The 26,933-nt window shown below is 35.2% G+C and overlaps 1 protein-coding gene across 4 annotated transcripts in view; it reads right to left on the bottom strand.

The window, feature by feature from the left end:
- The window catches only part of LOC136041926 (utrophin-like), a 427,919-nt gene that overhangs the window by 238,315 nt on the left and 162,671 nt on the right, over positions 1–26,933 (bottom strand). For all 4 annotated transcript variants that reach the window (XM_065726724.1, XM_065726734.1, XM_065726743.1 and 1 more), the window contains 4 exons: positions 23,294–23,437; positions 20,869–21,026; positions 19,050–19,214; positions 13,691–13,964 (listed from right to left, as the gene is read on the bottom strand). In XM_065726724.1, coding sequence (XP_065582796.1) covers positions 13,691–13,964; positions 19,050–19,214; positions 20,869–21,026; positions 23,294–23,437 — 741 coding nt within the window. The remainder of the gene's footprint in view (positions 1–13,690; positions 13,965–19,049; positions 19,215–20,868; positions 21,027–23,293; positions 23,438–26,933) is intronic.

The following is a 26,933-nucleotide window of genomic DNA, read 5'->3' as shown; positions in this document are numbered from 1 at the left end:
GATCTCTAGCCCGTTGGAGACTTATGGAGCAAATAACTGTAGGCTAAGGAGACAGAGTGGATGGATTTTCAGAGTCTTCTACCCCTTTAGAGTCCCGCTTATCTTCCGCAAAATAAACGTTTGCATTCACTTGGGATTCCGTAGGATATAACTGCAGCCAAAGAAACCCTAGTAAAAAAAAAAAAAAAAATCATACTAATGAGCATCACAGCCCAGGCGTTAAAAGACTTCAACATTTCATTGCTCGGGGCTTCTTCTCTATCATAAAGAGTGGGTTGTAAGCACGAATGTGAAGCTTGTTCCTCCTCAGGGACGCGGGGTTTTACACTTATACATAGGGAAATTTGCCTTCTTGGAAGTGGTTATAGAACAATAATATTAAAATAATGAACGGAACATAAGGATGTAGTTTTACAATTATTAGTAAAGTGCTTATGTGGCAATCACTTGGTGACAGGCATATAGTCTAATTGTTTCGCAATCAATTACATAGGTAATCACTAACAAGTGGTATGGTTTCAGGCAATACAGCGTAACTTGAAGTAAGTTTTTTTTAACTGAAAGTAAGGAGCGACATTAAAACTTAAAACGAACAGAAATTACTCCGCATATCAAATGGGCCCGCAATCCCTCACTCTTTACGCTAAAGCTTTTAATTGTATTAAAAAGCAGAATTGTGGCAAAGAGTCAAACTTTAGCGTAAAGAGCGAGGAATTGCGGAGGGGACAACCCATTTCATATACGGAGTAATTTCTGTTCGTTTTAAGTTTTAATGTCGCTCCTTACTTTCAGTTAAAAAAAACTACTTTTTCTTATGTAATTTCTGAACGTTTTTGAATTAATGCATGTTTGATTTTGGCTCTCCACACATAAATTATTAAAATGAAATTTGCATATTAATTCCTTTTTTGGCTAAATGGCTTTCTCTTAGTTTTGATCAGACGATTTTGAGAAATAATGGATAGGAAAGGAGGCCTAGTTGCCATGTAATTTTCCGGTTACATAAAAAGGCAACTATAAATTTGTATTTTTAACGAATTATTCTATTAGTAAAAAATATACATAACTTAAGAATTATCTTACGTAACAAACTTTTATATTCTTTAATTATTATTATGTATATGAGAGGGATTGTACTCTCGTTAATACCTCGTTCTTTACACTAAATCGTAAGTTTTGTCCCAATTCTTTAAGAATGACCCCATGAATCAGAAAGGCCGTAGAATAAATAGTTGAAATTACTAAAAATACTATAGCATAAAGAGCGAGGTATTTATCTCCTCCTAAATACCTCGCTCTTTATGCTAAAGTATTTTTAGAACCCCTCATATGCGTAATAATCTCTGTTCGTTTTAAGTTTCAAAGCTACTCTTTACTTTCAATTGAAAAAAGACTTTTCCATGTTTATTTTTTCATTGTTTTTTTTTTATATTAATTTTAGAAAATCCTGCGCCCTTTTCATTGAATTTCTGTTCCCCCGTGACATATTTCTCCATGGAAAGATCCTCCTACATAGCCCCCTCCCCTCAACCCCACCCCAAAAACCAAAAAAAATCCCCTGAAACCGACTGTACACTTCCTAATAACCATTATTATATGTAAACACTGGTCGAAGTTTGTAACTTGCAGCCCCTCCCCCAGGGACTTTGGGGGAGTAAGTCATTCCCAAAGATATAGTTATTATGGTTTTTGACTATGCGGAACAAAATGGCTATCTCAAAATTTTGATCTGTTGACTTTGGAGAAAAAATGAGCGTGGGAGGGGTCCTAGGTGCGCTCCAAATTTTTTGGTCACTTAAAAAGGGCACTAGAACTTTTTATTTCCGTTAGAATGAGCCCTCTTGCGACATTCTTGGACCACTTGGTCGATACGATGACCCCTGGGGAAAATAAAAAAAAAAACGAAAAAAACAAACAAATAAACACGCACCCGTGATTTGTCTTCTGGCAAAAAATACGAAATTCCACATTTTTGTAGATAGGAGCTTGAAAATTTTACTACAGGGTTCTCTGATACGCCGAATGCCATGGTGTGATTTTCGTTAAGATTCTGTGACTTTTAGGGGGTGTTTCCCCCTATTTTCTAAAATAAGGCAAATTTTCTCAGGCTCGTAACTTTTGATGACAAAGACTAAATTTGATGAAACTTACATATTTAAAATCAGCATGAAAATCTGATTCTTTTGATGTATATTTTAGCATCAAAATTCCGTTTTTTAGAGTTTCGTTTACTGTTGAGCCGGGTCGCTCCTTACTTACATTTCGTTACCACGAACTTTTTGAAAAGAAAATAATTCGGTATTTCGGGGCTTCTGACATTATTACTCCTTTGCGGAAGTTAGGCTCAAAATTGGAAAAGGATTATATTTTTTCTCTGTGCCCCTTCTACCTCTTAGTTCGTTTATTTTCCCGTTAGTTTTCACCTGTTTTCGCTTTATAGTTGTGTTATCTCTTAGCACTTCTTTCGTTAGTTGAGTTATGGTTGTGGTATATATGTTTTATCGCTCGTATAGTTGTGTTATTTTCAAATTATACTCCATAATAGAGAGGCTTCGAACACCCAGCATTGTATATTAAGCTCTTAATTTGACGTTTTTTTTTAACGTGACCAGATTCGTCCTGCGCCCTGCGCCCTTTTCATTGAATTTTTCTTCCCCCATGACATATTTCTCCAAGGAAAGATCCTTCCACATAGCCCCCTCCCCTCAGCCCTACCCCCAAAACCAAAAAATCCCCCTGAAAACGTCTGTACACTTCCCAATAACCATTATTATATGTAAACACTGGTCGATGTTTGTAACTTGCAGCCCCTCCCCCTGGGACTGTGGGGGAGTAAGTCATCCCCAAAGACATAGTTATTATTGTTTTTGACTATGCTGAACAAAATGGCTATCTCAAAATTTTGATCCGTTGACTTTCGGGAAAAAATGAGCTTGGGAGGGGGCCTAGATGCCCTCCAATTTTTTTGGTCACTTAAAAAGGGCACTAGAACTTTTCATTTCCATTAGAATGAGCCCTCTTGCGACATTCTAGGACCACTTGGTCGATACGATGACCCCTGGGAAAAAAAAACAAAAAAAAACAAACAAATAAACATTTTTTGTAGATAGGAGCTAGATAGGAACTTCTACAGTAAGGTTCTCTGATACGCTGAATCTGATGGTGTCATTTTCGTTAAGATCCTACGACTTTTAGGGGGTGTTTCCCCCTATTTTCCAAAATAAGGCAAATTTTCTCAGGCTCGTAACTTTTGATGGGTAAGACTAAACTTGATGAAACTTGATAAAACGCATTGGTGATTTCTCTTTTCATGATATTTAAAATCAGCATTAAAATGCGATTCTTTTGATGTAGCTATTGATATCAAAATTCAATTTTTTAGAGTTTTGGTTACTATTGAGCCGGATCGCTCCTTACTACAGTTCGTTACCATGAACTGTTTGAAAAATGCGATTCTTTTGATGTAGCTATTGATATCAAAATTCAATTTTTTAGAGTTTTGGTTACTATTGAGCCGGATCGCTCCTTACTACAGTTCGTTACCACGAACTGTTTGACAACATACATTTTAGGTTTTATAATTTGAAAAAAATGAAGAAACAAAAAGTGGAACACCAAAAACGATAATCTTTAGTCAGTGAAAGAGAACTAGTGGTAATGCCCCTTGTATGATAACCTAATAAAAAGATATTCAATACAAATTCCTTCTTGTCCTCGGAAGGAATGTACATATTCATTCCTCTATAAATTACCAGTTAGATTATTCCATCCAAACAGGATGGCGAACGTTATCCACCAAGTCTCTGGGTTATTTTAAAAATGAAACATACTAGTCTTTCTATTTTCGATCATTAGTCCCAGCTAAATTGCACTGGAACAACAAGTTTCAAATTCGAACCACTAGTCTCACAAAATTTAAATTTTTTGTGTTAAGAAACATAGGTTTTCTTATTTTTCTCTGTTAGTTTCTAATATTTTTTAATGGAGCTTGATTTTAAATAAAACCAGAGCTTGACTTTTTACAGATGCACCGATTTTGACTGTAGGTTTAGTCATTTGGAACTTAAAAAAAAGAAATTTTCTTAATATAGCGAAGTAAAAATTTCTTATTAGGGTATAGCCTCTAGTTTAGAACAGAAGATAAATTAGACTGGGTTAATTTGTAGCATAGCACAGAAGACAGATAGAAAAAGATATACCATTGGATTCCCCATTCAATCTTCGTTCAGAATATAATAATCACTACCATTATAATTAAGTCCCATTCCCCTTCCTCTAATGAGACCAGATATAGCCCTAGGTTATGTACAAAGGTTTCCCGATTTTTTTTTTTTTGCTCTTTTTTTTCAAATTGGCTTAATTTTGGATTTTGAACCAACTTATAATAAGATTAAATAAAAAAAACTAGCTTTTTAACTGAAAGTAAGGAGCGACATTAAAACTTAAAGCGAGCAGAAATTACTCCGTGTATGAAAGGGGCTGTTCCCTTCTCAACGCCCTGCTCTTTACGCTAAAGTTTGACTCTCTCTCTCAATTCTACCTTATTAAACGGTAAAAAACTTTAGCGTAAAGAGCAGGGCGTTGATTAGGGAACAGCCCCTTTCATACATGGAGTAATTTCTATTCGTTCTAAGTTTTAATGTCGCTCATTACTTTCAGTTAAAAAAAAAATAGTTTTTTTATTTAATTTCTGAACGTTTTTGAATTAATGCATGCTGTGATTTTGGCTCTCCGCACATAAATTATTAAAATGAAATTTGCATATTAATTCTTTTTTTTTTGGCTAAATAGCTTTCTCTTAGTTTTGATCAGACGATTTTGAGAAATAAGGGGTGGTGAAGGAGGCCTAGTTGCCCTACAATTTTTCGGTTACTTAAAAAGGCAACTAGAACTTTTAATTTTTAACGAACGTTTTTAGGAGTAAAAAAATATGCATAACTTAAGAATTAACTACGTAACAAACTTCTATATTCTCATATTTGTATTATGTATATGAGGGGGTTTGTCCCCTCGTTAATACCTCGCTCTTTACACTGAAGCTTATGTTTTGTCCCAATTCTTTAAGAATGACCCCTGAATCAGAAAGGCCGTAGAATAAATAGTTGAAATTACTAAAGATACTCTAGCATAAAGAGCGAGGTATGTAGGAGGAGAAGAACCCCTCATATGCGTAATAATCTGTTTTCGTTTTAAGTTTTAATGCTTCTCCTTACTTTCAATTGAAAAAACTTTTTCATGTTTATTTTTTCATTGTTTTTTTTTAGTAGTAATGCTAGAAAATCCTGCGCTCTTTTCATTGAATATCTCTTCCCCCATGGCATATTCTTCCAAGGAAAGATCCTCTCACATAGCCCCCCCTCCCCTCAACCCCCAAACCAAAAAATCTTCCTGAAAACCTCTGAACACTTCCCAATAACCATTACAATTTGTAAACAATGGTCAAAGTTTGTAACTTGTAGCCCCTCCCCCGGGGACTGTGGGGGAGTAATTCATCCCCAAAGACATAGTTATTATGGTTTTTGACTATGCTGAACAAAATGGCTATCTCAACATTTTGACCCGTTGACTTTGGGCAAATAATGAGCGTGGGAGGGGGCCTAGGTGCCCTCCAATTTTTTTGGTCACTTAAAGAGGGCACTAGGACTTTTCATTTCCGTTAGAATGAGCCCTCTTGCGACATTCTAGGGCCACTTGGTCGATACGGTGACCCCTGGGGAAAAAAAACAACAAAAAACAAACAAACACGCACCCGTGATCTGTCTTCGGGCAAAAAATACGAAATTCCAAATTTTTGTTGATAGGAGCTTGAAATTTTTGCAATAGGGTTTCTGATACGCTGAATGCGATGGTGTGATTTTCGTTAAGATTCTATGAATTTTAGGGGGTGTTTCCCCTTATTATCCAAACTAAGGCAAATTTTTTCAGGCTCGTAACTTTTGATGACAAAGACTAAATTTGATGAAACTTATATGTTTAAAATCAGCATTAAAATGCAATTCTTTTGATGTAAGTATTTTTATCAAAATTCCGTTTTTTAGAGTTTCGTTTACTATTGAGCCGGGTCGCTCCTTACTTAAATTATTTAATTATTATATGAAATTATTTAAGATTTCATAGACCTTGGAAAAACGATTGGAGAGAAACTGGCCTGGGAAATTTCAATAGAAAATCAGCTGTCCCTGAGAAGCTTACAATATCTGAAATTTGCAGAAAAAAGAATAACTAAAATATGGCAGAAAACTCCGAAAAAACAATTGGTAATCCTGGGAGAATCACTCCCTATCACTATCTAATTTTTAGGAATTAAGAAAGTAACCTGGTAGACGGACAATTCCTGAAAAGATCAATTCCTGGCAAGATCAATACCCCGCAGTATTCCAAAGATAATTGTGACAAAGCTGAAATACAAATAAAGTCTAGATTTCATAGACCTTGGAAGAATGACAAGAGAGAAACTGGGCTGAAACAAAACTCAATTTTCTCTAAAAGAGGAAAAAACTATTTAAATGTATACAGAGAACAAAAGACCAAAAGACTGAAGATCCTTTAGAGCCATTACTAGTGTTGAATCGACGCCCCAGGGAGAACAATTAGAGAGTAAATGGGAAAAAAAGCAAAGAACAAAAAGAAACAGTAACTGCAGAACTTCGCACAAATTAAGAAATTTGTAAGTACGATAAGCTATGCTTATAATATAGTAAACTTGGCTGTAATTGTTATTTGCCTGCTTGTCTAATGTGTTTCAGTAAACAAGTTGCCGGATAAGTATTTTGTTATCTTTTGCGGATTATCTCCAGGAAAGTTAGTGTTAAGCCATTAAGTCGGATAAGGCATGTTCGAACGCACTACTTTTCTTAGTGGGTTAAGCTGCTTTCCCCGACAGGATAATTGGACTATTCATTAGTTAAGGGTAAGGGGATGATGTTCCTTCTTTTACAAGTTGCTGAAATTCAGACTGAAGATTATCAATGAAATCTCTTAGTTCGGCAAGTCTCTCTGAACTCCTCCCCTGCTAAAATCAGAAAAGCTGTATGTGCATTTGAGACTCAAAAGCGTGACATAAGTCATGTAGGGCAAGGGCTCATTAGACTCGCCAATGCCACCTAAAATTGAAAGTAGGGCCGCTATTGCGTCCGCACGACTAAGCTCTTGTTTACCACCAAATTGCGGGGGAAGGGTTGAGTAATCTTATTACCTTCACCACTATGTGGTTCTTTAAAAAATCACAGAATATGGCTGCAAATCAGTAATTTTGGTCTCAAAATGCCTTCAAATGACTCAGAGAACTGATAGGCTAGCTGAATTACCCTTATTGTATGATTAACTATCGTAGTTCTACCTTAGGATCAGTGACTGTCATCAAATCAAAATAATCATTTTATAGTACTCTCAAAAAGTTATGCCAGCTATCCCTCTTAGAGGAACTATCAGTCTTGACATAACTCTAATTAGGCTCTCAAGTCTTTCATTACTTTGAACAAACTGTCCATAGTAATAAGCCCATAATAGCCAAAAATTTTAAAGCACATTAGAGTGAGAAAAAACTGCCATTTGTAGTGGATATAGGAATTTCAATTATTATTTCGATTGTTCTGAACAGTAAAAACTAATTTTGAAACCTAGTGGAAATCTCGAAAAGTAGCTTGAAATCCCTCGAAAATAGCTTTGGATCGAAACAGCAACCGTACCATTGGAATTGTCATTGCCAAAAACCCAATATAGGAAACCTATAGCCTCCCCACCCTGAACAACAAGAAAAGTCGCCTTCTTTCTTTCGCTTTTTTATTCGCCGTTAGCTGGGAACTAGAATTCCATAGAGGGTTGTTTAAGGGCTCATTTAAAAGGAAATTTCTATATCTACATGCTTTCAAGTAACAAAAAACAGTATTTAAAATAAATACTGTTTTGACAAAAACTGTGTCTTGGTATAAAAAAATGATGTAATACACGCATTTTTTCACAAGATAAAACATAAATGCGCACGCACAAGATAACCCACAGATTTTTTATAGTTGGTTATCTGGGATATGATGTTATATTTGATTAACTCTGCTGCCTAATTTCCTGGAGTTCGTTCTTTACTACATCAATAAAAAAAAACTTTTCGAAAAGGAATTTTTTCAAAGAAAAGTAAAGAACCTTTAAACTTAAGATCAGAAGAAATAAAAACCTAAAATAACTCAGTCAAAATGACCAGAAATTACTGTTGAACAGTAAATAAAACCCAAAACGATCACAAATTAAATAAACAGTCATAGCAAATAATTCCTGAGACTACACAGACTAATCATGATAAAACAAAACAGAAATCGCGAAGAGAGAACGAGGACAACAAAAGCCCGTGAAATTCGGAGGTCAAGACCTCCGCTTGACCGTCCTCAGTGCAAAATAATACAGATAAAGATATAGAAAACCAAACCTTAAAAAAAAAAAACAGAAAACTAATTCAAAGATGACCCTTTCAGAGTAACGGTGAAAGTGTAACTGAAAAAAAAAGAGACTAAATAGCATTTTACATTATTTCATCTTACGTAAAGCACTCTTAAAAGCTTATCGCTTGCCAGGTAGGGTATTATCAAAGGTTCTATTTGGTAGCGAAAAATGATTTTATGGACATTATTTTAGAGTTACCCTTTCACTGTTACTCTGAAAGGGTCATCTTATTTTAGTTTTGTGTCTGTTTTGTGTCGGTTCGGTTTTTTATATTTTTATCGGTATTATTTTGCACTGAGAATGATCAAGCGGATGTCTTGACCGAAATCTTCTCATAGTTTTTTTTTTATTGGCTGTTTTTGTCCTAGTTCTCTCTTCTTCGCAATTTTTTGTTTTGTTTTGTCCTTCCCCCTTTTCCAGGACTTTTAGCTGAAAAAAGGGTCAAACCCGGACAAAAATTGCAATATAAACGAAAATGGTACCAAAATGATCAGAAAAAAATTCTGTGCAACTTACTAAAAGTCCGCATAAATCCGAGTGGGGTGAATACCCGAAAAACAGGGGAAAAGGGGAAAATGCGGGGAAATCGGGAAAACTGCCGAACATGCCCAGAAAATAGTTCAAAGTGAGTTTTCTGGGGCTTTCCCATACGCTGATCATGAAACTGGCTTCAAAAATTCAGTATATAATAAAAGTACGACGGAAAGGGGAGAACAGGGGGGAGAGGGGAAACGATTTAAAAATACAGGTAGGTGTAAAAAGCACTTTGAAATATATTTTCTTGTGTCTTTCTACCTGCTGATCCCGAAACTGACATCTAAAATGAAATAAAGAACATAGAGCCCCACCATAACGGGGGAAAAGGGGGAAATAGGGGAAGAAAAGGGACAATTGAAGTCAGGGGTAGAAAGCAGTTTGAAATGTGTTTTCTGGGTTTTCCTATCTGATAATCACGAAACTGACACCTAAAATGAAGGAAAGAAAACGAGAACCATGAAAACCAAACAAAACTGGAGGAAATAACGGAAAAGGGGAAGCGAGGCCTGACTCCTGAGCCAACTGCTAATGGCTAATAAGTAGACCTATGGACGAAATAACTCGCTTAAGTATCAAACTTTTACTTTCTTGAATCAGAGACATTTCTTAAAACCATTTGAATTGCTAAACATACAGAAAAATACGGCTTGGCAGTGATCACAGTATAAAACTTCAGCTATTATAGGTAAAATTTGCACTTTCGAAGCCAATATCGTTGAATAGTTTCAACGATAGTTTCGTGATCAGCAGATAGGAAAACCCCAGAAAACATATTTCAAACTGATTTCTACCCCTGACTTTAATTCTCCCTTTTCTTCCCTCTTTTCCCCTTTCCCCCCGTTACGGTGGGGCTTATGTTCCTTATTTCATTTTAGATGTCAGTTTCGGGATCAGCAGATAGAAAGACCCCAGAAAACATATTTCAAATTGCTTTCTACCCTTACCCTGCATTTTTAATTTTTTTTTCCATCTTCCCCTTGTTCCCCCCGTTTTCCGTAGTGCTTTTATTCTATACTGAATTTTAGATGTCATTTCGTGATCAGCGTATGGGAAAGCCCAAGAAAACTCACTTTGAACTATTTTCTGAGCATGTTCGGCAGTTTTCCCAATTTCCCCCGCATTTCCCCCTTTTCCCCCGTTTTTCGGGTACTCGCCCCACTCGGATTTATGCGGACTTTTAGTAAGTTGTACGACTTTTTTCCTGATCATTTTGATCCCATTTTCGTTTATATCACAATTTTGTCCGGGTCAAACCCTAAAACTGGACTACTTCCCCAGTGGAAAAACTCTCTCGCAGAAAGTTCTTCCATGGAGAACTTCACCCACAAAAATTACTCCCATGGAAAACTTCTCCCGTGATAAAATCTTCCTCCAGCAGAAATACCCCCTAGACAATTCCAACCAGGTGAAAATTTGTCATTTGTTAATTTTTCTTTCCTTACATTCCCGGCCATAAAGCCTTGTGGGGGTGGGGGGGGTATTCGATGTCTGATATACCGCCTTTATACTCATCATTTAATAAATGACAAACTAATCAACAGAACCGTTCCTCATATGTCAACTAACATGTTTCCAATAAGTCAAATAAATAATTTACACTACTGAATTATAAAGATTACGTTTCTGCTTCACTGTACATTTAGACAAACAGAGAAAGAAATCAACAAGAGCTAAGAGCTCATATGGCACTTGTGACGAGGCGAGAAGAGCTAAGAGCCAAGAGATCATATGGTATGAGCTCTAACAAAATTCTATGAATCAATAGATTGATTTAAAAAGGAAAAGAAGAGGCTTAATGCCGGTCAGGATTTAAAATAAGAGCTCTGAGTCACGAAGTCCTTCTAAATATCAAAATTCATCAAGAACCGATCACCCACTCGTAAGTTATAAATACCTAATTTTTTCTAATTTCTCCTCTCCCGTTAGCCCCCCAGATGGTCGAATATGGGAAAACGACTTTATCAAGTCAAATTGTGCAGTTCCCTGACACGCCTACCAATTTTCATCGTCCTAGCACGTCCAGAAGCACCAAACTCGCCAAATCACTGAGCCCCTCCCCCCAACTCCTCCAAAGAGAGCGAATCCAGTACGATTCTGTCGATCACGTATCAAGGACATTTGTTTATTCTATCCACCAAGCTTCATCCCGATTCCTCCACTCCAAGTGTTTTTCCAAGATTTCCCCCTCCAACTCCCCCCAATGTCAAAAGATCTGGTCGGGATTTGAAATAAGAGCTCTAAGACATGAATTCCTTCTAAAAATCAAATTTCATTAAGATCCGATCATCTATTCGTAAGATAAAAATACCCCAATTTTCACGTTTTCCAAGAATTCCGGTTTCCCCCTCCAACTCCCCCCAATGTCACAGGATCTGGTCGGAATTTAAAATTAGAACTTTAAAGCACAAGATCCTTCTAAATATCAAATTTCATTAAGATCTGATCACCCTTTCGGAAGTTACAAATACCTCAATTTTCAAAATTACCCCCCCCCCCAATTAAACCAAAGAGAGCAGATCCGGTCCGGTTATATCAGTCACGTATCTTAGACAGGTTTCTATTCTTCCCATTCAGTTTCATCCTGATCTCACCGCTTTAAGTATTTTCTAAGATTTCCGGTCCCCGCAATTGCCCCCCCCCCCCAATTAAGCTTGATCCGGTTGAGATTTAAAATAAGAGATCTGAGTTACGAGGTCCTTCTAAATATGAAGTTTCAGGAAGATCCGATCACTCCTTCGTAAGTTAAAAATACGTAATTTTTTCTTATTTTTCAGAATTAAACAACACCCCCCCCCCCCAATAGAGCGGATCCGTTCCAATTATGTAAATCACGTATGTAAGAATTCGGCTTATTTTTCCCACCAAGTTTCATCCCGATCCCTCCAATCTAAGCGTTTTCCATGATTTTAGGTTCCCCCACCCGAGACACGAATTCCTTCTAAATATCAAATTTCATTGAGATCCGATCACCCGTTCGTAAGTTAAAAATACCTCATTTTTTCTAATTTTTCAGAATTAACCCCTCCCCCAACTACCCCAAAGAGAGCGGATCCGTTCTGGTTATGTCAATCATGTATCTAGGACTTGTGCTCATTTTTCCCACCAAGTTTCATTCCGATCCCTCCATTCTAAGTGTTTTCCAAGTTTTAGGTTTCCCCCTCCCAACTCCCCCCCCCAATGTCACCAGATTCGGTCGGGATTTAAAATAAGAGCTCTGAGACACGATATCCTTCTAAATATCAAATTTCATTGAGATCCGATCACCCGTTCGTAAGTTAAAAATACCTCATTTTTTCTAATTTTTCAGAATTACCCCCCCCCCCCCAACTACCCCAAAGAGAGCGGATCCGTTCCGATTATGTCAATCATGTATCTGGGACTTGTACTTATTTTTCCCATCAAGTTTCATCCCGATCCCTCCACTCTAAGTGTTTTCCAAGATTTTATGTTTTCCCCCTCCAACTCCCCCCAATGCCATCAGATCCGGTCGGGATTTAAAATAAGAGCTCTGAGACACAATATAATTCCAAACATCGAATTTCATTAAGATCCCATCAGCCGCTCATAAGTCAAAATACTTCATTTTTTCTATTTTTTCCAAATTAACCGGCCCCCCTCCCCCCCCCCAGATGGTCAAATCGGGAAAACGACTATTTCTAATTTAATCTGATCTGGTCCCTGATACGCTTGCCAAATTTCATCGTCCTAGCTTACCTGGAAGTGCCTAAAGTAGCAAAACCGGGACCGACAGAATTTGCGATTGCTATATGTCACTTGGTTAATACCAAGTGCCATAAAAATAGAACCAAGACACTCACGAGCAACCAGCACTTAACCTTTGTTAAGACTAATAAGATTTTTTAGTTTCTTTTAGTTTAAAAGGCAGCTAAGCGGCACTGATCGTGTTCTCAGCGTCCAGAATTCAGAGCGTCCACACATCTCTAGATGTCTTTCGATTGGCTGTTATATGAGTCGAACAAACTCTCAAGTTAGGCGAACTCTAAAACACATTGAATGATATCTTCACCAAGCTGGGGCCTGAGATTTACAAGTGAATCAGACTTGCGTGAGCAGCTCATGGCTGCCATTGTGAAGCATATTAGAAACACTAGATAAGGACAAATATGACAATTTCAATTCGCCCAATTTTAAAACTAGGGCGAAATTAAATGAAATATTTGCATTGAGTAAAAACAAGTATTCGAAAACTGTTTAATAATGAGTTTCTACGTCATCTGGTCTTCTTACCATAGTAATTCCTGTCTTTCCCTTAATTTTCTTACGTCATAACCTATTCCAGCCAAACATGACTAGTTTACGATAGAAAATACTTTAATTAGAGGCTAGACATAAAATTTAGAAGCCTAAAAAATGGTGGCACAAACAAGACTTTAAGTTGCCTTGTGGTTTTGAATTATTAGCTGTTAAAACCGCCATGAAAAACTTCATTCTCAGTTGCGATGGTTAAAGGATTATTTTTTTTTCTATTTTGTCAACTTTCAACCTTTCACATAAAAAGGTATTACTTATAATTTGAAGTTTTATTCTGTCTTTTTTTCTTTTTTTTGCTTCAAACTTTCAAATTTTTAATCGTTGGATTCTAGCTTCCTTTATCACCTGTAAGATTTTACATATATTGCTTCTATTTGTTAATGTTCATTTTTAAAAATAGTCTACAAAATAGGAGCAAAATGAACATCAATGATTTGTAAGTTCTTACCTCGGCCACCCTTAGAGCAGCACTAAGTTGTATTTCATCAAGAGGATTTATACGCTCTTCCAAAAGGTGAAGGGTCGATTCTGCCCATCTTAAAATTGCCTCTTTTTCCATCTCCAGAGTTTGAATCGTTGTTTTTGGAAGGTTATCAAAAGCTACATTTATTTCACTCCACGTTTGGCATAAAGTTTCCAATTTTGCTCTCAGCATTCCTGCATCGGCTAAACTACACTTTGAAGCAATCTCTCGGCACAGAGTGGTTATTCGAGCCATCAGCCTAAAGTAAAGTGAAATATATAATATTGTCATGCTGCAGAAACAGTGAGTCTAAACTTAAAACATAATGTACAAGTCCTTTTCCTCTCAAAAGTGTTACAAAATACTCTCTGAAGGCCTTCAAAATATACAGAACTTTTATAAAGCTCAAAGGCTATTAACTTTAAATTTAACCCAAAGCAATGTCAAGGGAAGGGGTTGCGCGGAAGGGGGATTCATTCGGCTACCCTCCCGTGGGACTGGCAGAATGGAAAAAAAGGTTGGTAGTATTAGAACTGTTAGAACTGTTGAACTTGGTAGTTTAGAAGTACATCACTGGTCAAGCTGTCTTAAAAATTACAATTGATACCAAAGGTTTCAATAGTAGCAAGATCAGTTTTGCTTCTTTATTCTCACAGACAAACAGGCTTACATTCGGCCTAGCGTACACATTTGTCAGGCACGGTAATAGTATGCGTTTGAAAATATGTCCCCTCTATCCTATTTGCTCAAGGTACTTGCCCAATGAATTCTAAGCTGAACAATAAAAGAAAAATAAAAGTTTACATCTGTTGTCAAAACTTAATTAAGTAGTGTTGGAGGGACCAATTGGCCAATTTGTGTATACAGGCCTACAGAAATCACTCCGTAATTCCGGTTGAAACGCGGTGTCATACGACTAACTTCATACCAAAAAGCTGGCCATGAGAGGCAGTACTGGATGGGTACAGATATAAATTGACTGTTTAATTATAAGGATAGAAAACATTTGAATTGTTCCGGTTAAAAAAACAAACAAATAAAATAAATGTACTAAATGCCTACATTTCTGATCACAATTAATCACTTGAAGGGAAGAAGGATGTTGAAGGAGCCACTGGCCACCTTGGACTCTCGACTGACAGAGATTGGAAAACCTTGAATGCGTTTGATGCATACTAAGTGCTAACTGTCTATTTTTCATTTTAAAAGTTGGCGGTGGTGGGAGGGGGAAGGCTGAATAATTACGGTTTTAGCTTAGCTCGTGGAGTTAGCTCATTTTTGAACCAAGTCGGGATTTAATAGGCCAGGTAGTCAGACATTATCTACTTTTTACCCAGATATCTACAACAACACTAAAGTTGTCAACCCCCAAAATTGTTAAAAATGACTCCTAATTTTTGACCAAAGAGGTGACCCCTTTCAGAGATGACACCCTTACCGCTTTCTTACCAATAAACCAAAGTCGGCTACATTAAAAGAAGAAAAAAGTCAAAGCGAAAATGTTGCTTCCGGAACACGACCAAGTAATGTTGACAACATTCCAAAAAATAAAATAATGCTGATGGCGATAGAGCATTAGGTAAAGTGATTTTTTTTTAGAATTAAAAAGAAAAGTACGCTTCGAACAAAGATTAAAACGTTCAAGATATCTCGGCTGCAGTATTTTAAAAGGATTTGCAACCATTTTGTCAAATTCAAATTTATTCGCTATAACTCAGGATGCTTAGTAGGTTGGTTTTCGCATGCTGTTTTTTTTCTTTTTTAGCTTAAAGGAATACTTAAAAATGAAGATTATAGCACCAAATTTTGGTCGGTCATATATTAAGTTTATAATTCCTTTCTTGAAATTAAAGTAAACCTTCTCAGTTCCTCGAATACGACATGTTTCATTATGTCAATACTAAGGGTGAACGGTACCAAAATTCTTAATAATGAATACACACTCACTGATTATCAAGGCTGACATACTTTTATTTCAACCGTTCTAAAAAAGGGCCGGTCGAATAAGGCACCGTTTTTCAAAACGAACTTAAAGCGTTTTGATTAATTTTTATTTACAATATTAGCCTCGTATTTGAAATGAACAGCAAGATGTAACAAGTTCCCCATTTACCAAAACTGGACTTGATGTGTTTTTATGCTGGACTTTTACATTGGAACATTAGCCTCAAAGTTGTAATAAGTAACCCGAAGTATCCCTAAACACCACCGTTTGTGGAAATCAAACATTATTCTTGAAACATGTACTAAACGTCGTTTGACTGACACTCTGATGTTTTACTATATAAGCTTCAGTCAACAACTTCTGAAACTCAAAACGCTCAAGCGGTCGTGGGAGGAATGACGAAGGGAGTTTGAGCTCTAACACTCTATTCATTACCTTGCAATCACAAATATTGAAATCCTTGCAAAACTCTGATTTTAAGGAAGTGAAATATGTCTACTCGTTGTCAAATATTTATTTAATTTGATTTGACAATCAACCTCAAATAGTTATCAATAAGCTTAATTATCTTCAAATACTATTTTTGGCAGAAGAAAATAATCTTTTGTGGTGGAAGGGAGGAGTGAGAATGTGCAACAGACCACCACTTTGGGCCATCCAATTATACTTGAAGTCATTCATGACTCTGATTTCAACAAAGTGCAACATGTCCTCCTTTTTTTTTCAATTAAAATATTCTATGAGGCCTCGGTTTGATATTGGCTATTTGAATATTTTGAATCTTTCGTCCCAGGGGCTGATTTATCATGTCAACCTCAGACTCAGAGCATATGTTTTATACCTTTGTATCGTTCTTATTTAAAGGGCTATCTTAGAGTACATGAGATATTACTGCCACTACTAGCACTACTAACAAATCACTGCAGCACCAAGCCGCTTCAGGCCAACATAGCAACGCAAACACCTCATCCACCCAAACATATTCAAAGCCTCCCTCTTTACACCCTCAAAAGAAGTTCTCATTTACCCAAAGTCTGTCCTTATCATTCTTATAGTTCGTCCCAAGAAGGGACGAACTGCTTTTCGCTTAGCCCACAAGGACAATCTTTGGCAATCCATCATTCTTCATCTGCAGAATGTGTCCTAGTCTTTTCAACCTTTCTCTCATTATAGCCGTAGGAAGCGGGAATGAACCACATTTTTCGTACAGCTTACTATTTGAGATATGGTCTGTCAATCGGGTATTGAAAAAAAAAAGCGTAGGTAATTTCTCTGGCAAGCATCTTAAAAATCCTTTTCCGTTTTTCGGAGCGCTCACGCTTCAGAGCCATACTTGACCACTGTAGGTTCCAATATTCTAATCTTGGTTCTTATACTGATATTCCTAGTCTTCCAATTTTATTTTCAACTGTGAAAAAGAAAATACTTTTACTTTTTACCGATTCTACTTTTAACATCTTCACTATACCCACCGTCTTTGCGAATAATACTGCCTAGGTATGTGAAGCTGCCCACTTGGTCGATCTTCTCGTTACCCAACAATACCTCTTCACTTTCACTTATTCCTAGTCTTAGCGACTTAGTCTTCTTAACATTAGTCTTCAAACCGATTCTTACACCCTGAACTCGTAAAGCCTCTAGAAATTAACTCATTTTTCTAACTATTTCATCTAGGATGCGTAAATCATGAGCATAATCTAGGAAAGTTTTACTTCCCCAATTGATTCCGCATATTCCCATTGCCTTTGCTGTGTCAAAATGTCGAACGATAGCTGTTTTTAACGTTGTAACATTACAAGTTGCAGTTTTTCTTTTCTTTTAAACCATTGAAGTTAGTATAGCCTCAGGAAAAGCAATGGTCCCAGAACCAGTGCATGGCAGGGACTAAGACATCTTCTCAAGTCTACATAAAGTGCTTAACTTAGAACCGGACAACGAAAAGTCCCTGTGATTTCTAATTGGAGGCTTTGTGCAATCCTAGGCCCATCTTGGTCACAACATGGTTTTCCACACTTGGTAACGTTCTTCTATCAACAAGAGTCGAAATCCTACATAGACAAATTCAAGCCTATCACCTCCAACTCATTATATGTTCATGCCTACAATTATTATGTTACTAAGGGGGAGGCAGCGCATAGTAGATAACTGACTAGAAAGAGGATCTTGAGGGCTAAATAGGCCACCACAATGGACCAAATCCAGAATAATTACGCATTTGTCAAAATCCCGTACAACGCTGTTTCGTTCACTAGGTTAAAATTATCTCGATGACAAGATCATTCTTCATCTAAGATCATCCAAGATCAAGATCATCCAAGATCAATCATGACAAGATCATTCTTCAAGATCATCCTGCAGTGCTGTTAAAAGTCACGGTTTGGTTAGAGAAAATCGTGAAAAGTCTATTCTAATACCACTATGAGACCGCACAAGCAGGATTTCCCTGCCAGGGATAGGGACGGAGAAATGAACTTATGACGGAGCGGATACCCCTAACCATCTCACAGGACCAGAACAGCTCCAACCTTTTATATCCAGCCTAGCCTCGTCAGGGTTTATCAGATTTTAATCTGACAATAATATAGAAACCAGAGCACACAGGGCGTTGAGGTAGTGTCAGGCTACTCTCCGATCGATTTAGAATTCAGAAAATGCTGAGTGAATGAACACTTTTCCAACTTTTTATCATCAACCATCCTATGCGATGGTCTATGAAGTAAAACAAAAACAACAACAAAATATATAGAATACACACCACTGTTTGCTAAGTCAATGCTACTTCGTAAATTACGAAGATTTCTGAGAATCCTATGCGTACCCCTTGTGAAGTTCTTTTTTTCTCAACGATGGGATTGCTTTAACATCTGTGAAGTTAACAATTTCAGCCATAAATGGCATAATCAGTACAAAGTATTAAAATATTTAAGTTCATCTAAAATTTGACTATAAAATCATTCACAAAACTTACTTCAAATTCAATAATGAAAGCCTTATTTCGAAGATGCTCCAAAGACAGTTTTTCGAGTTAAAAAATTCAATTAGTCTGAATTGGTAGATATTGAAAAAAAGTGAAAAAATAAAATAAAATAGCAAGCACAATCAATTGAAATAGCTCAATAACCCACACAAATAAAGCTTTAAAAAAACTCCCATTACACATCAGCAAAAGCAAGATTTTGCAGAGAATCAGGCTCCCACCTGAAAATTCATTAAAATCAATACAGTGTTCAAATCGATATATATATATATACATATATATATATACTGATCTCAACAGTGCTCCGATTCAAATATAAACAAGCTACAACCTATTAAAATAAAAGCTAAACATAACAATGGACGATATTTACGGATCTTGACATTGCTTAAAAATTAGAAATTGTATAGAGATGAAAATACCTGCTGTTCTTTTCAATTTCCTGGCTAATCTTCATTCTTTCTTGGGCACATTCTTCAGCGTCATCGGCCAATTTTATCCTTATTTGAATCTCGGCGAACCAAGCTTCAATCGATTTAATGTCGGAATGGATACTCCGCCATAAATCAGAAGCTTTACTCCAACGACTGAAAATAGCAATAGAAACCGTAAATAAGACGCCTATCACACTTACTTACGACACGTTTAAATTCGAGATCCAACGACCCATTCATTAGTGTATAACTTTGAATATAAAGTGAAAAAATGGCGCTACTATCAATGACAAAATGTATCCTACGAACTGGTCAGGTGTCTTTCAGCCAGCAAATAAAACAAATAGAGCAAAATGGATTTACAGGAATAAATATTTTAATGTACTTTTTTCTTTTAAGAATTTAATCTTAGTGTTTAGACAGTTGCTAAACAGCTGAGGGGTGACTTAGGACACTCCTTAAAACAAATAACATAAAGAAAGGCGACTAGAATGAGACCGCCAGAAGCAGCGATTAGACTTGTCTGCTTTCGTGCGGTCTTGTCTCTCTAGTATATTTTCAACTTGATTTTCTCAACAACAACACATTTCTGAGAAATTATGGTCATTTTTGTTAGTTCTGAAATATCAGAACAGATAATTGTGGGAATCAAGCCCCCGTTCCAAAGACATGACATGCCCACGTTATTAGACATAGTTTGGATTGTATTTTAGGACAAATAACAAAATTTTCAAGATATGAAAAATGACTTGGCAAGACCATACATAGCCCATAAAATTTCAGGTGTGTCTGTTTCCCATTGAACTTGCCACATGAAGCTACTCTTTGGCACAATTTTCACAGATTTAGGGCTTTCTTTTTTTTGCTTCATCCTTCTTCCTTTTCCTCTTTCTTTATTTGTTTCTAGGATTCAAATGTGAACAATTTCATAAAGTTAATGAATTTACAAAAAGTCAAATTTTATGGCGATTCGCTCCTTGAGTTGATTTATTCCCCAATTAAAAATGTTCTGTCTTCTGTTCTTTTGGGCTCTTTTTTCTAACATCCAGATTCTATTCATTACGTCTCGAAGCCTAAGACTAAAAATTCAGTCTAGTGATATTTCCAATACTGAACGTTGATCAAAAGCAGTTTAGCCACACTGATAAAAGAAGTCATAATAAACCAAGTCCATGTTCCACTCTTCTTTTGTTATGTCAAATAATCAGCCGACGTAAGTGTCTGTCTGAATGCTCTTAATATCAATGGCAAGGCTAGGGGAGACTTGAGGGCGAGTGAGGGTGATAACCTCTCCTAAAAAATGCAGGGGTTGCAGAAATCTACAGTTTGGGTTATATGACAGATATGAAGAACTTTTTCCATGTTTAAAGCCTCCCAAAATTGTTCATTATTAGGACCAACAACAAAATTTTTACTTTTTATTTTTTTTATTATTATTATTTTTTATTATTATTTAATATTTTTTTTATTGATACTTTATTTATATTTTATTTATATTATTATTATTATTTATTATTATTATTATTTATATTATATTATTATTATTATTATTTATATTATTTATATTTTATTTTTTTTTATTTTTATTTATTTTTTTTTTTTTTTTACAAAGTTTTTGTATTGAGGGATGTTTACAGCCGGAAAACTATTTGAAAGATAGAAACAAAAAGCTAAGCACTGTCGTTGCAATCATATAACATTTTCAGACTTAAACTAATTTTTTTTCAAAATCCATTTATGCAAGTGTGACAATTTCGCTCTTAAGAGACAGCGGAGTCTCTGCGCAAAAAAAAATTGCTTAACTTACCTGCTTTTCTCAGTGTAGAACTGATTAATCAAGTCCCATTCGTTGTCAAGTTTTGCAATAGTAGCATCTGTTTCACGTTCAGGTTTTAACAACTGATTTCCATCTAGAAATAGTTGGGAGATCGTAGGTTGTAGTATGGCTAAGTTTTCCCTGATTGCCTGGAATAAAAAAGTTCAAGTGAAAATAACACTTGTGAAAATAACACTTATGTTGTATTGCATTGGAATATTCATACAAATAAAAAGATCATTTTCTAAAACTTATAAGAAACCATATTCTCTGTATATTCTCTTGTATATTCTAAACAATCTGAAAACTTACCCTGTCGAAAAAAATCATGAATTAATGATGTTAGAATGCTAGATATAGATGAAAAAATACATTTCAGGATTTTTGAACTCATCAAGTCACTACCGGACGAACTATTTCTCATGGCAAACATGGTGTTCCTTTGCTCGTCCAGGGTAATCTTTTTTATATGCAACATTATATAACGTCAATAGGGGATGGTAAAGTTGATCCCAAAGGCGGATCTTCCAGAAATGGGGAAATAGTATCAGCTATTATCAAACCTCAGCTATTATCAAACCTACTGAAATAAACTGATTCTGAAACTCATTACAAATCGTAAAACCGTCTGCAGCTATGGCCTTGTTTACTATCACTTCAGATGGTATTTTATTAGGACTCTTACCTATAAAAATACGAATTATTTGCCAGGTCTTCAATGGGTTACCTCCAGCTTCATTAGATTTCGTGCTAAAATACCTTTTTTTTACCTCTCGAAGAAGATTAGTCAAACCAGTACGAAAAACAGGGTATTGTTCTTTACTCTCATCCGTAGGCTTTAGAGCTTGTAACTTAAACAATCCCCTCCCCAACGCCTTGCTCTTTATGCTAAAGTTTGACTCTTTCTCACAGCTCTAATTGTTAAATATATATATGTATATATACAGATAAAAGACTAACTAATTTAACATTAATTAATGAACGATGATTTTATACAAGAAAAACGTAAAAGCCAAGCATTTAATCCTCCAAACAATTGTTCTCGCACGTAACAACTTGCATTTAATGTAACAGGTGAGTCTGAAGGAGCTACCAAACCTGGTAGGTACATCGTGAAGTAAATTTGCATTGCAACGGTCTTTCGATGAGCTTGACTGTACAGAGTCAAAACAAATTACACGTACACAAATACCTTGACAGGACTTATATTTTAGATCCGGCTCACAAGATTTGTATTCAAACGCTTGAACTTATGTCTCTTAAAACAAAGTGTATAAGAAAGAAATCACCAAATTTAAGGATATTTTTTTTTAATCACTAAGAATAATGTTTAGCTTTTATCAATGTAAAGATATGCAATTCCTCTCAGCTATATTATCTCCTTTTTTATTAAATTCGTTGGAGTCGGGGAATAAAAAAGTATCAAAATTCGCACCAACAGTTTCGATAAGTCTATCACATCTTTTTTTTTTATTAAATTTCAAAAAATCCAAAAGAAAACAGGATAAAAATAATAACTCTCAAGAGACTTCAGATGGTTTAAGTTGATTCTCAAAAGAACATGTCTACCTCAAATATCTAAATTAAAATGAAAAACAAAATTCTAAACTAACTTTGACAAAAAAAAAACAACAGGAAATTTGTTACAATCATTTATAATTACTTGAAACAATTTCTATAAAAGCATCGTTTAGGTTAAATTACACAACTATTAGAGCTCAATACGAGCTTAATTTGTAGCTGGTTCTATCAGCAGAAACTTGAGTCAAGAGAATTTTATCAAGAGCCCGCTCAGAGGATGAAAAGTAGGAAGCTTCTCCCCCTAATAAACATCAAACACATAATAAATTAAGAACAGAAAAGATTACCGTGATGACATTAGACACATGCACCAATTTACAGCACTTCAATTTATCTCACATATTCATTATTTTCATGTATAGCTTTCATCAAAGTATTATTATAATCTAATTTTTCAATTTCTTTCCTTTTCACAGTTGTAAGACTTCTTACGATTCTTTACCCTCTTCACAATCCTCTATCAAATTATTTTCCTTATTTAATTCATGCGTGCTATCTTTTTTTTCTCTTTCTCTTTTTTTTATGTACGCTACCTACCATTCTGCATATTTAAATATTTTCTTATAAAGCATATAATTACGCTTTATTTTGTATTTCTGTATTTATTAAGTTTAAGCATAAAGAATTTAATTATTTGTCACATTATTTATTCAATACTTGACCGCCGACTTTCCTTAACCTTAAAAATATCATTAAGCAAATTAAGAATGTTAGCATATTGCTGAAGATTCACAATTAGAAAAGAAAATCACTCTTGAAGTGTCATAGAATAGAACGTTGAAGGACATTATTGTTGGAAAAGTGATAAATTAGCAAGGATCGGCCATTGTTTTACCTTCAAAGATGTCTCCTGAGCACTCAGTTGTTCATAATCTTTCAATGACAAGGGTGGTGATAACATTTGTCTTCTCAGGGAGGCAATAGCCTCTCGGGCGCGGGTAATACGTGTGAGAAAATCTACACCAACCATTTTACTTAACTGAAACAAAAAATTGGGTATAAAAAAACAACGATCTGAAAAATTTTAAAAACCTTCCAATTCTTGACAAAAAACTATGATTGATCAAGAATTTCAACAGAATATACATATTTTACACGAAATTCAAATTGCAATCCAGTGTTCTAGTTCTTAAGTAGAAAAAATTAAGTAAAAGCTTTAAACACATCCATAAAATTAGGACATATAAACAACTATATGAATAAAAAACGATAAGAAATTTAATTTTTTTTTATTTTCCAAGCAACAGATTTTTCAAAGTAAAGAACAATAATGGTGACTGAATCCAGTAGTACTGAAATCATATAATAAGTCAAACTTATACAAAACAGAAGAATTATAATTAATAAATTAATAAAACCTAAAACGAAAAGAAATAAAATAAATAGTCAATTCAAACTTAAAATGAGCAGATATTACCAGAAATATCAATAGAGCTGCCTTCTAAGCAAGCCCCTAAACATCTGTGCTATTTTCACTTTATTGAAAAAAGATATTTTTAACAGCTTTTTTCGATATATCATTAGATCCTGCTAAAATTTCCGTTTTTTTTTTTTTTTTTTTTTTTTTTTAGATCTCAGATTATCCAGCAGAACCAATTTAATTTCTTACTCTAGTATACAGTACATATTGAATTTACATGTAGTCTTTATTTTTAGACATCAGATTATCCAGCAGAACCAATTTAGTTTCTTACTCTAGTATACAGTATATATTGAATTTACATCTAGTCTAATACATATTATGATACACATTTAGTTTAATACATGTTAGATATTTATTTAGTTTAATTTAGTCTATTATGATCAATTATTGATTCGTCTATTCAAAAGGTTGCTTCGGTGATGTTGCTAAACAGATTGCTAAATGCTGCTAAAGGTTGTCAGTAATGTTGCTAAACGGATTGCTAAAAATAATAATAATAATAATCAGTTGACATTTTTGTAGTTGTGCCGACGCGGAAAATAGCAATGAAAAACATGTTGTTCAAATACTGCTAACTAAATTGAAAACAACAAATGTATTCATTTTAATATTTTTTTGTTTCTCTTTTTATTCTTGATTAGATCTTCAGTTCTATATTGTCATAAACAAAATCACACTGTTCAAAACATACATGGTTTTCGCTAAAGAGCAAATGACTCTCAAACATTTAGGGCGTTGTAGGAGTTGGTAGCTCCGCTCTTATTTGTACTAATTTCTTTTCATGTTGAGCTTGACCTGATTACTTATTTTAATTTCTGTTCTTTTTAATAATTCATTCCAATTTCTATTTCTTTAAGTGTGACTTACTATATGACTTCCTTTCTGCTTTCCCATATTAAAATATCAGCCCTTTACTTTTCTTTAAAATTTTTTTTAGAAAATATTCTTCTAAATTTGTATAAGAATAAGCACCCCGGACTTTACCCTTCATTCCCCCTCGATTGTCACTACAAATACTAGACTATAGATGGTACTTTATTAAACAAACTTTTCAGGAATAAACAAAATGAAATTAGTGAAAATCAAACAGTTCGTGGAAACGAACTGTAGTAAGGAGCAACCCGGCTCAATAGTAAACGAAACTCAAAAAATAGGAATTTTGATGCTAAAAGATAAATCAAAAGAATCGGATTTTCATGCTGATTTTAAATATATAAGTTTCATCGAATTTAATCTTTGTCATCAAACGTTACGAGCCTGAGAAAATTTACCTTATTTTGGAAAATAGGGGGGAAAACCCCTAAAAGTCACAGAACCTTAATGAAAATCACACCATCGCTTTCAGCGTATGAAAGATCCCTAAAGCAAAAATTTTTCGTATTTTTGCCAGAAAACAGATCACGGGTGCGTGTTTATTCGTTTGTTGTTTTTTTCTTTTTCCCAGGGGTCGTCGTATCTACCAAGTGGTCCTAGAATATCGCAAGAGGGCTCATTCTAATAGAAATGGAAAGTTCTAGTGCCCTTTTTAAGTGACTAAAAAAATTGGAGGGCACTTAGGCCCCCTCCCACGCTCATTTTTCCCAAAGTCAGCGGATCAAAATTTTGAGATAGCCATTTTGTTCCGCATAGTCGAAAACCATAATAAATATGTCTTTGGGGATGACTTACTCTACCACAGTCCCTGGGGGAGGGGCTGCAAGTTACAAACTTTGACCAGTGTTTACATACAGTAATGGCTATTGGGAAGTGTACAGACGTTTTCAGGGGGATTCTTTTGGTTTGGGGGGTTGGGTTGAGGGGAGGGGGCTACGTGGGAGGATCTTTCCTTGGAGGAATATGCCATGCGGGAAGAGAAACTCAATGAAAAGGGCGCAGGATTTTCTAGCATTACTATAAAAATAAACAATGAAAAAATAAACATGAAAAAGTTTTTTCAATTGAAAGTAAGGAGTAGCATTAAAACTTAAAACGAACAGAGATTATTAAGCATATGAGGGTTTCCAAAAATACTTTAGTATAAAGAGCGAGGTATTTTGGAGGAGATAAATACATCGCTCTTTATGCTAAAGTATTTTTAGTAATTTCAACTACTTTTTCTAAGGCCTTTCTGATTCAGGGGTCATTCTTAATGAATTGGGACAAAACTTAAGATTTAGTATAAAGAGCAAGGTATTAACGAGGGGACAAACCCCCTCATATACATAATGAAAATATAAGAATATAAAAGTTTTTTGCGCGAGTCAATTCTTAAGTTACGGATATTTTTTACTAATAAAAACGTTCGTTAAAAATTAAAAGTTCTAGTTGCCTTTTTAAGTAACCGAAAAATTGGAGGGCAACTACGCCTCCTTCCCCACTCCTTATTTCTCAAAATCGTCTGATCAAAATTAAGAGAAAGCCATTTAGCCAAAAAGAGAATTAATATGCAAATTTCATTTTAATAATTTATGTGCGGAGAGCCAAAATCAAACATGCATTAATTCAAAAACGTTCAGAAATTAATTAAAAAACTAGTTTTTTTTTGCTGAAAGTAAGGAGCGACATTAAAACTTAAAACGAACAGAAATTACTCCGTATATGAAATGGGTTTTCCCCTCCGCAATCCCTCGCTCTTTACGCTAAAGTTTGACTCTTTGCCACATTTCTAATTTTTAAAACAATTAAAAACTTTAGCGTAAAGAGCGAGGGATTGCGGAGGGGAAAACCCATTTCGTATACGGAGTAATTTCTGTTCGTTTTTAAGTTTTAATGTCGCTCCTTACTTTCAGCTAAAAAAACTAGTTTTTTTTAATTAATGTCTACAAAACTCCACATCAACACAAATGCAGAACTAGTTCAAGGTGTTTCCATATTAGAGAGTTTAAGGTTTTAACAGAAAGTTTAAAGTATTTAGTTTAAGGTATAGTAATAGGAAGATAAGTGTTTTTTTTTTTAATAAAATTCTCAACTTACATACCTGACAGCTGAGGCATGGAAAAACAGGAAAAATAAGGATTTGGATATATTCGGATCTATGCCTATTCCATGTGTTGGAGGCAGGGTATTTGTCTAG

The sequence above is a fragment of the Artemia franciscana genome, chromosome 2 (genome assembly GCF_032884065.1).
Source record: "Artemia franciscana chromosome 2, ASM3288406v1, whole genome shotgun sequence".
Lineage (NCBI taxonomy): Eukaryota > Metazoa > Arthropoda > Branchiopoda > Anostraca > Artemiidae > Artemia > Artemia franciscana.
Note: the sequence above shows the minus strand (reverse complement) of the source record. Positions and strands in the feature narration are given on the sequence as shown.